At 47.0% G+C, this 10,841-nt stretch overlaps 1 protein-coding gene across 1 annotated transcript in view; it reads right to left on the bottom strand.

Annotated features, from left to right (window-relative positions):
- Positions 1 to 3,274: 3,274 nt before the first annotated feature.
- The window catches only part of HAGH (hydroxyacylglutathione hydrolase), a 9,139-nt gene continuing 1,572 nt past the window's right edge, over positions 3,275 to 10,841 (bottom strand). The window contains exons 3-8 of the mRNA XM_015821648.1: positions 9,697 to 9,814; positions 7,551 to 7,659; positions 5,579 to 5,682; positions 5,138 to 5,239; positions 4,681 to 4,760; positions 3,275 to 4,395 (exon numbers count right to left, since the gene is read on the bottom strand). Coding sequence (XP_015677134.1) covers positions 4,296 to 4,395; positions 4,681 to 4,760; positions 5,138 to 5,239; positions 5,579 to 5,682; positions 7,551 to 7,659; positions 9,697 to 9,814 — 613 coding nt within the window. The 3' untranslated portion in view covers positions 3,275 to 4,295. The remainder of the gene's footprint in view (positions 4,396 to 4,680; positions 4,761 to 5,137; positions 5,240 to 5,578; positions 5,683 to 7,550; positions 7,660 to 9,696; positions 9,815 to 10,841) is intronic.

Genomic DNA, 10,841 nt, shown 5'->3' with positions numbered 1-10,841 from the left:
CCCTCCTGCCTTCCGGGCATGCGCAGAACGCATCTCCCAAAGCGAAGCGCCTCCGCAGAAAAGGGAGGGGGACGCACGCTCGGAAGAGCCACGGGCGTGGGACGGCAACCAGAGGGCGGGGACCAAACCCAGGGCTGTCCCAGGGCTCCTCCCCCCGCGGCTTCCGGCAGGCCAAGGCTCGCGGCGCTTCTACGCATGCGCAGCTCTGCCGCTATAGGGGTAGGCAACCTTGGCTCTTTTATGACTCGGGGACTTCAATTCCCAGAATTCTTGAGCCAGCCATGCTGAGGGGAAAGGGAGAGGTTTCCAAGCTGAGCCAGGCTGGCTCAGGAATTCTGGGAGTTGAAGTCCACGAGTCATAAAAGGGCCAAGGTTGCCTACCCCTGCGCTAGGCGACCGGGCGGACAACCGGGGGCGGGAGTGAGTCGCTCAGTCCGGGCTTAAAGGGGGTATTTTGACGCCCCCCGTCCGCTTCTGGAGCAAAAGCCCAGTGACCTTTGCCGCCGCGACCCGGGATGCCCCGGTATTCCCTCCAGAAGTCGTGGGCGCCCCAAGACTGGAGGTTTCAAAGAAAACATTTGCCCCAAAGGTGCTTTTGTCACCAGGCAACCGGACTTTCCTTTGAAGACGTTTCGCTTCTCATCCAAGAAGCTTCTTCAGTTCTGGTGGAATTCTCCACCATTCGGTCAGAGCTGAAGAAGCTTCTTGGATGAGAAGCGAAACGTCTTCAAAGAAAAACAAGGAAGTCCGGTTGCCTCGTGACAAAAGCACCTTTGGGACAACCAAAGGATGACTGATGAATCTCTACATAGTCATTTACAGCCATTTGCCTGGAATGCTACAGGGTCTCCTGCTTGAGCAGGGGGTTGGACTAGAAGACCTCCAAGGTCCTTTCCAACCCTGTTATTCTAGGGATAACCACTCTGATATTCCCTGGTGGCTTTCCAGCCTCAAGTAAACTGCCGAGCTTTTGGAGACCAGCCAAAAGCAGCCAAAATTTGCCCTCTGTGGAAAAAAAGAGGAGACTTGGTGGCTTCTTAAATTCCAAATGGTTTTCCCCTTCTTAAAAACTTCCGAGGGCATCCACAAATTTTGGAGGCAGGCTGTTCCACTGATCAATTGTTCTCACTGTCTGGAATTTTCTCCTTAGTTCTAGACTGGATCTCTCATGGTCTTCCACTGGGTTTTAGTCCTTGTCCTGCCCTCAAGTGCTGGTCGATCCTCTCTGTGACTGCCCTACAAGTCCTGGAAGACAGCTATCATGTCATCCCTAATCTTTCTCTCTTTTTTTTTTTAATAAAATTTTATTAATTTTTATAATTAAACAATAAGTACTATGATGCATTTATAACACAAACCCAAAAAAAGAAACAATCCAACTCAATACATTATCGGAAACGCTTGGCAGTCCCCGCCCTGCCTCCGCCCTCATCCACTTGCCTTTCCTTCCTACCTCTAGCCCACAGCCTCTCCTCCTTCCTCCTTCCCACGTCTACATCCCCCCTCTTCCTGACCACCTCCTCGAGTGCAAGTTGGGGTACCAGCCGAGCATTTCCTCTTATCAGTACAATTATTATTTACCTATAACATATGAATACATCAATTTTGTTTTAATACCCCTAATCCCCTTCCCCCCCCTTTAATACCCCTAATCCCCTTCCCCCCCTTTCTCTTCATTAGACTAGATCAGGGGTAGGCAACCTTGGCTCAGGAATTCTGGGAGTTGAAGTTCACGAGTCATAAAAGAGCCAAGGTTCCCTACCCCTGGACTAGATCACTAGACATATTTTGTTTGGTTAACCGTTCTTTATCCTGCTGATGGGCTGTCTGTCAAAACAAAGCAAGATTATGGCATACACTTGAAAGGGAACCAGGAAAGCTGTAACAGGGGAGTTTGTCTGGCAAGAACGAAGAATGCTTATTCACAGGGAATATGCATGTGTAAAGCTTGTAACAATCCTGTGTGGTCAAAAAGCTGATAAAAGTAACAAAAGACTTAGGCATCTTGCAAGCTCAGCTAGAAGCTAGGAATAGAGATGGCCTGGAGCAAATAGTATGTGTATTAGATAACTCCTGAAGCATTCATTAGCCCAGGCTTAGGAATAGGGAATGCTAGAGACCAATAGAATAATTGTTAGATTGTGATTGAAATGTTTTATTAGGTGATATTTCTTATATATCCCACCTTATTCCGCCTTCTGCTTCAGAGAAAATGTATAAAGCTTTATTAATTCTGTGGTTCGAGGTTCCTTGGCATTTTGGCCAGGATCCCTTTTCTTGGAGCGCTTCAATAAAAGACAACAAAACCTGCACCTCGTGTCTGGTGTTCTTCATCGGCCTCAGCACCAGGCTCAGATCCGAATTGGGGACAACACTGCAGACCCCTTATCTTTGTTGCTCTTCTCTGCACTCTTTCCGGGGTCTCGGTTCATGTCCTTGCTTCATGGAGTGTTTGCAGTCACATGGAGATAGCTGACCGCTGCTTGCTTCTGGGATATTTTTTACATCTCAGTGTGGTTTTCTTGTTGATCTTCCGTCCACGTATTATAAAACAGAATCATAGAAACATATCCCTTCCCAACCCAGCTTAGCTTTCAAATCCAACTCTGTGAAAATTCCCAGTGATGCCCTAAGACTGTTTTCATTTCACAAAGTTAAAAGAGATGCTCTATTGTCATTATTTAGTTCAAGCCAAATGGCAAATCTAGACAGCCTACTTAAAAGCAGAGACATCACCCTGCCAACAAAAGTACGTATAGTCAACCCTGACTGCTCCTTAGAAGGCCAGATCCTGAAGCTGAAACTCAAGTACTTTGGCCACCTAATGAGAAGGAAGGACTCACTGGAGAAGAGCCTAATGCAGGGAAAGATGGAGGGCAAGAGAAGCAGGTGGATGGATGGAGTCCCTGAAGCAGTAGGCGTGAGCTTAAATGGACTCCAGAAGATGGTAGAGGACAGGAAGGCCTGGAGGAACGTTGTCCATGGGGTCACGATGGGTCGGACACGACTTCGCAACTAACAACAACAAATACAAGTCATTGGTGATTTCAGGAAGGGTTAGAAAACATTCAGGAAAAAGATCCATTACACCTTGTAAAACATGTTGAAGTTTGGAGGAGGATGAAGGAAAAAACCCAAAATCATACCACTGGTTCACAGCCAGTGCAAACTCAAGGCAGGGTGCTTGTAAAATTAGAGTACAGAGGAAGTGACAGTTTTAAGAAGGTATCCTGAGAATTTGACATGGACAGACTCATGTTTCCTTTGGCCAGGCTCCTTCTTAGGGTTTCCAAGACAGATGAGGTCATGATGGTTTACAAACATCTTAATCTCTTAAAGTAATATTTATTAGATATATTTATTTACATGTACATTAGCTGAATCAACAGGGAATGACAATTCAAGCTTATAAGGAGGTTGTCTACATTGAAGGCTTCGCAAGTGCAAAGTGCCTTGGCAGCTTAAATAAAGCAAAAGAAAGAAAGAACACACAATTTTTCCATTTGTCACTGCTTCCCCAGCAGACAAGGATCTCTGAAAATTCAGAGTTTTTCCAGAGTGCTGAAAAGATTTAATGAAGTTGCTAGTCACTTCTTGTTGAAGCCACGATAGTTAAAATAGATTTTAAGGTTATTTTTCCTTTTTAAAGTGCTGTGCTGTTAAAACAATCACCATTTTCCTATTTAAAGATATACAAATGCCTCAATTATCTTGTTCCTGACAGCATCACCTCTCCTCTGTGCATTTCCCAGCCTGCTGCTAGTTCCTTGAGAGACAGGCAGGTGTGCTCAGGGGAACTACATGCGAACAGCGCATGCAGATTACTTCAAATGTCTAGATGAAAGGAGCATTTAGAATAGCACAAAATGCTCCTTTGCCAAGTTAGAAAAGTTCATTCTGAAGTTCAGGAAAATCACAAGAGTTTTTCAAATGTGCATTTCAACTCAAGAGGCAGAAGGTTCAAAGTCACCTTCCCAGAAAGCCTAGGTCACCGGAACAAGGTCCGTTGGCACCGGACCCCGATGACAAGACCCACAGACCCTCCTCTCCCCTGCAGATACATCCATACAACTTCTGTGCATCACGCTAAAAATAATAATATAAATAATAATCAGCTGAGTCCCAAGGGCACGATAATATTTTTTTTTTTTTAAAGAGCAAAGTGCTTTGGTGACTTTTTTTCCCCCCGCTACTGAATTCCATAATGTGAATGAACTCAATAAAACAGGACAATAAAACACCAATTTCCTGAACTAAATAACAGAAAAAGAAAAGCAGCAGGGGATCTGATTCATTTACTCTTTCGGCACTTTAAAGTTGTCTTTCTCTTTGCGTATGGCTCCCATGGTCCGAACGGGGTCCGTTTCCTGGGCATGGCGCTGCACAGTTGTTTCTCTGTCCAGAAAGAAAAAAAGAGTCATTAGGGCAGTGATTCTCAACCTCAGCAACGTGGTCTGAATTTTTTACATCTCCAAAACCTGGCCTTTTAACGGGGACGTGGAGGCTTTCCATAAAAGGAGAGTTCCTACATTTGGGGCTGAAATAAAAGAAGAATGTTCTTTATCAGCTACTGATTGCTGGTTTATGATCCTCTGTTGAGTGTCAGGAGGCAGCTTTTTTTTTCCAAACCTGCTGGGAAACAGCCATCTCTCCATCACGATCCTGTTATGGAGAAATTACCTCACTCTCATGAAGGGGTTGTATGTGAATTCTTCACCAATGGTGGATGGGATGGTTGCCTCACCTCCATCGTATTTGGCCTACAAAAAAAAAAAAAAAAGGTAAGAGCTTGGGAAAATTCCAACACACAGAAGCCTTGAGGGACGCATCTATTGTGCAGCTGCATCAACCTGCTGCATCAGTTGTGGGCATAAGCAACATAGAAAGAGTCTTTGGTTTTTATTTCTTTGCCATTTTTCCCCTCCCGGTAGAAAGACTGGCCATTTCTGCCAGCCTGAACAAATCATGGAAAACCAAAACAGAAAGAAGGCCGGACAGCGGGCTGCGAGGGTCAACCGCCGCATTAATGCATTGGGAAAATTGAAATGGGAGTTTCCTACAGTCATAGAGAGCAAGCTGAAACTTCTTAAGAGCCGTTCCTGTTTTTTCCAAGGAAGGAAAGTGTAAAGTCTCTTGCCTTCGCCCATGACAGCTTTCGTTGGATGGCAGCATTATTTGGTTCCACGTGCCGGGCAAACTTTAAGTTATTGATGGTATATTCGTGGCCACAATAGACTTTCTAGCCGGGAAAGAAGCAGAAAAAGAGAAAATTAGAAGGCACCAATTCAGAAACTGCAGGTCAGCCTCACCAGATGCCTTCCACAACATTATTTAACAATTGCAAATGAATGACAGATTCATGAATATTTGACAATGTTACTTGCCTCAATTGCTTAAAATGGGGTGTGTGTAGGGGGATGTCTTATGGGGCCAGGGAGGGATATATTTGGCCTTTGTGATTGGGACTTGTAAAAAAACTCTGTTTTTGTTCGTCCAGGTTTAGAATGCTGTTTAAATCCAGGTCACTGTCTTTGAGCCCCACCCCACCCCAAGAGGTTTAGTATTTATACAAAAATACCGTTTCAGGAGGGAGGCGCCCCAAGACCTCAATCAAAGCTCTGTACATTTCTTCTGGGGTTCCTTCAAAGAACTTTCCACACCCAGCCACAAACAAGGTGTCACCTAGAAGAAAGATGGGGGTTCAAAAAATAGAAACCGACTACGATGCTAGGCAAGAATTGGTACACTGCTGAAAGCACAAACAGTGGACACGGTTGTATAGAATGAATAGTAACCTACACATTTGTTTAGTTCTTGCAAATGCCACAAAAGAAAAATGTAATCTGCCTACCTTGTGGTTAGGCTGCAATGTTAGTTTATTTTGGACTAATACATTTTATTGACAGGCATATGCTTTTATAAACCACAGTCTTCAAATCCCGCTGGGCTCCTTTACCATAGCGAGTGTTGTTTAGTTCTTGAGTGCAGAACACCTGTATAATCTGAGCAGGATCACCTGCTCAAGGTGTGAAGGTCACTCTGACTGCCCAACTGAAGCGAGCAGGTGCCTGTATTGGGCAGTATCAATACAGGAAGATGCTGTAGGTGGATATTCTCCCTAGTACAATGGTGGAAGCACAGTAGCTCACATTGGTTAGGATGCTGGGTCGAAAGTTAGCAAGCCCACATTTGAGATCTGAGTTCTGTTGCATGGTGGGGTGAGCTCCTGTCATTTGCTCCAGCTCCTTGATGGTGACATGAAAGCAGTCCCCACAGGTGTCTCTCTGGGGCAACAGTGATGTCACCGGCTAATCCAGTGGTTCTCAACCTGTGGGTCGGGACCCCATTTGGGGTCGATCGACCATTTCATGGGGGTCGCCAAGCAAGGCTGTCCGCCATTTTTTTTGTCCATTGTTTTTGTCCGCCATTTTTTTCCCCTTTTCCGGCGGGTGCCTTACCTCCCTTGGGCTGGGCCAGCTGGTGGTCAGCCTGCTCCGTCTCTGCCGCTTGCCAGCTACGCCTCGGCCGGCGCAGGGGGCGGAACCACGCATGCGCAGCACTCCCGGCCAGGGAAAGTCCTCGACTTACGACCGGTTGGGTAGTCCTTGACTTACGACCGGTTTAGTCCTTGACTTACAACCGGTTTAGTCCTTGACTTACGACCGGTTGGGGTCGCGGCATTAAAAAGGTTGAGAACTACTGGGCTAATCCTTTCAACCTAGAAGCACTTTAAATGATACCTCCAACACGAACAGGACGGGAGCATAATGGCAAGCACAGAATTTCATATTGAGCAGGAAAATGCAATAGTAAACCACTCCTACGATTTACCATGTGGGTAGACCATATGAAGTAGCTGACAGTACACTGCCAAAAAATGGGTCCTGCAGGTCAACATGCTATGAGGTGGAGCTAGGACTAATACTCTGAATTAATGGTGTTTATGATGGGGCTCGATGAAAGCCTTTTGAGAATGGCTGATGATGCCTTACAGGAAAAGAAAATCTGAAGCTCCGAAGTCAGAATTACAGTGAAAACATGGAACACGAAAGCATGAACATGGGAAAGTTCAACACAGTGAAGCGAAATGGATCAGCTACACAATGACAGGCAACGATGGACTGGAATTTGGCACTTTCAGTCAGAAGAGCCCAACAAACAAACAGACAAACATCTGACTGTTCATTCAGATCACCTGAGATGCTGCTTGTCTTTCCAGCCTTAGGCCCAGCCCAGAATACGGCTGGAAGCACCCACGTGAGAGAACCCTTTTTCCAAGACACACACCCCCACACACACACCCCCACTTCTGCTCAATGGGAAGTGAGATCGGTCCTACTCACCCTCTCAAGTCCCAATTTCTTTGAGACAAGACAGCCTTTAGGTTGCCTTCAACTTGCTTTTCTGTTTTAAATAAGCTTATTCTAATGTTTGATTCCTTTACTGGTTTCATTGTTGAGGCTTTGTTGAACACTGTGCGCTGGTTCCCTTCAGGAAGGAAGTGAATATAGAAATATTACTCGTAATAATAATCTGGTTCTGGAGCATACCTGTGAACACCGCAGGCGGCTCTGAGCTGTTCGGCTTTGTCACAAAATAGCAGATGTGCCCAGAGGTGTGGCAGGGAGTTGAGAGGCATTTCACATTGAGGGAGCCCACCTGAGGAGGGGAGAAATCGCCTGGTTACTGACAGGGATGCTTTGACACCGTTTCTGACTCTGATAAAAGCCCAGGTGACATTGCAAAACTAGAAAGAAGAGCAGCAGAACACCCAACAGAAGCTGCTGCGGATCTTGAGCTGGATGCACATTTGCTGCCTGTGTTGAAGCTTTTCTGTTCCAGAGAACTTTTCACAAGGCAGGAGGTAAAGAAGGCCCCGTTCTTGTTTATCTGAAGGATAAATTTGGCTTCGTTCTAACCATTGTGCCAGCATGGCTCTGCAACCAGGGCAGGGGTCGGCAACCTTAAACACTCAAGAGCCACTTGGACCCGTTTCCCAGAGAAAAGAAAACACCGGGGGCCGCAAAACTTGCGTGTGAGCGCGAGAGGGGGGAGCTTGATTGAAGAGTTTAATTAAAAAGAAATAGAGGCTGCTGTGCATGAGTTCTCTCCCTCTCTCTCTCTCTCTCTCTCTCCCTCCCTCCCTCTTTCCTCTCCCTCTCTCTCCCTCTCCCTCTTTCTCTCTCTCTCCCTCTTTCCTCTCTCTCTCTCTCTCTCTCTCTCTCTCTCTCTCTCTCCCTCTCTTCCTCTCCCTCTCTTTCTCTCCCTCTTTCTCTCTCTCTCTCTTTCCTCTCTTTCTCTCCCTCTCTCTCTCTTTCCCCCCCTCTCCCTCTCTCCGATCTTCTGCTCACCTGGCAAGCTGGCTTCAAGCTGTTCTCCAACAAGCTGACACACATTCTTATTGGGGTGGCTCTCTCCTGCCCTTGGTCTGCCAGTCCTCTTCCCCCACTCAGTGTGTGTGTGTGTGTGTGTGTGTGTGTGTGTGTGTGTGTGTGTGTGTGTGTGTGAGAGAGAGAGAGAGAGAGAGAGAGAGAGAGAGAGAGAGGGAGGGAGGGAGGGAGGGAGGGAGGGAGGGAGGGAGAGAAGCGCAAGTGTCTCTCTCTGTCTCTCTTTCTGCAAATGGCGGAGGAGGCTGGGGGCTCAAAGAGCCACATGCAGCTCCGGAGCCGTGGCTTGCCAACCCGTGAACCAGGGAGAAGATCAATGCTGATCCAAAAAGCAAATGTGTCCGTATGTCAAAATGCATCAGACCTGCTCTGTAAAAAAAATCTACCCATCCCCCCAAATGGACACTTCCCACGCTAAGAAAGTGGGCCCAGGTAAAGGTATTTTGCTACCTTATATCCAATGGGACAAGAAGGCCCAGTTTATAGGACCTGCTTGCTGCTTCTCCCACAGGCTCACCCTTCCTTTGAGAAATCCTCCTGGCTAAAATTCACCAGATGGCGCGACTGCACACACCGGTTTCCTACTGATGCACAAAAAGCACGCCTGGGGCCCTGTACATGAAACGTCCCCTCACGAGACAGCGTGCCAATAGACCTAGGTTTGTTTTCCGTGGACTGCACAGATTCATTTGTAGCAGAAAGACAAAAGGATGATGTTCACCAATTTCAGCAAAGCACTGAAGGACTGAGGAGCATTGCAAGGACCCATGGAAGGTGAGGGCAAATATCAATGTGAACCAGACTGTGAAGCAACTGGGCACCCCCAAGTTGGCCCTTTAACTCAAGCTTGCCATGTCTAGTCAAGAGAGATCCCTCTCCACCAGAATGGAGAATAAAGGAAGAGGGAGTCAAGCTATTCTCCAAGGTGCCTGAAGGCAGGACGAGAAGCAACGGATGGAAACTAACCAAGGAGAGAAGCAACCTAGAACGAAGGAGAAACTTCCTGACAGTTAGAACAATTAAGCAGTGGAACAACCTGCCCCCAGAAGCGGTGAATGCTCCAACACTGGAAGTTTTTAAGAAGAAACTGGACAGCCATTTGTCCGAAATCGTATAGGGTTTCCTGCCTGAGCAGGGGGTTGGACTAGATGACCTCCAAGGTCCCTTCCAACTTTATTATTATCATGATCATCATCATCATCATGCACATGAGAGGCAGACACCTTCAAGCCTGAATGGGATGCATGTTTCAAAAAGTGCCTGGGCAATCTATCCTTCCCACCCTCCCACCCTCTTTTTTTTTTCTTACCTGAAATGTCGTAAGATGAGAGACTTTCTGGGTGAGGGCTCCAACCCTGCTATCTCCCCCGCACACTCGTAACCCCGGCTCCATCTTTACAAGTTTCTCATTGCCACCAGCGTGGTCCCTAGAAGGTTAAAAGGTCAGACGTTGAAGGCTGTGCAAACACAGGAAGAAGCATTAGCTGAAAACACACGTCCAGCTAAACAGCCGTTTGGTCCGGGCTTTTTCGAAAAAGAGTCATCTTAGGCCAAGGGTCTTCAGACTTGGCCCTTTTATGACTTGTGGACTTCAATTCCCAGAATTCCTCAGCCAGGCATTCCTCCGCCTAAGCTATGGGCAGGGGGGATTCTGGGAGTTGAAGTCCACCCACCTTTAAAGTGGCCGAGGTTGAGAAACGTCGCTCTAGAGAAGGGGTCTTCAAACTTGGCCCTTTTATGACTTGTGGACTTCAACTCCCAGAATTCCTCAGCCAGGCACGCTGGCTGAGGCATTCTGGGAGTTGAAGTCCGCAAGTCATGAAGGGGCCATTGTTCCCCCACGCTGGCTGAGGAATTCTGGGAGTTCAAGTCCACAAGTCATAAAAGGGCCAAGTTTGAAGACCCCTGTCTTATGCTGAGTGAGCCACCCCTGGTGGGATTTATGCAAGACCCAATGCAAACAGGATGTTGGCTTAGTATGTCACGCAAACTGGCACTTTTAGATGTAATTTTCTTTTATCGGACTCTGTGTGTCCTGAATCAGAGGTCTGGGGGAAGGAATGGCGATGAGCCGATGGAAAGATTGCATTTCTTTGCAGTCACCTGATCATTAGCAATGAGAGACGTTGAGGCCACTTGGGGGTTTATCTGTGCCCTCAGGCTCACCTGAATCAGGGTGCAAATGGGGATGGGAACCTTCTTGGAACTTCTGCAAGGGCTGCATTGTAAACTGGTGTCCTATTCCTCCCCCTCTGTTGAGGGAGGGGTTCTAACAATTCTAACACAGATGGGATTCTTTTACCCCTCTTTCAATCCCATTTTCCCCTCAATCTCTTCCGGTACCGCTGTGAGTTTGCTGTGATGCCCTGGGGTGCAGAAATACAGAGTTTGGAAACAAAGATGATCAGGGGACTGGAGGCTAAAACATATAAGGAACGGCTGCTGGAATTGGGT

Source organism: Protobothrops mucrosquamatus, unplaced genomic scaffold (assembly GCF_001527695.2).
Source record: "Protobothrops mucrosquamatus isolate PMUCROS unplaced genomic scaffold, P.Mucros_1.0 scaffold1377, whole genome shotgun sequence".
NCBI lineage: Eukaryota > Metazoa > Chordata > Lepidosauria > Squamata > Viperidae > Protobothrops > Protobothrops mucrosquamatus.
The sequence above is the reverse complement of the archived record's forward strand: the minus strand, read 5'-3'. Positions and strand labels throughout refer to the sequence as shown.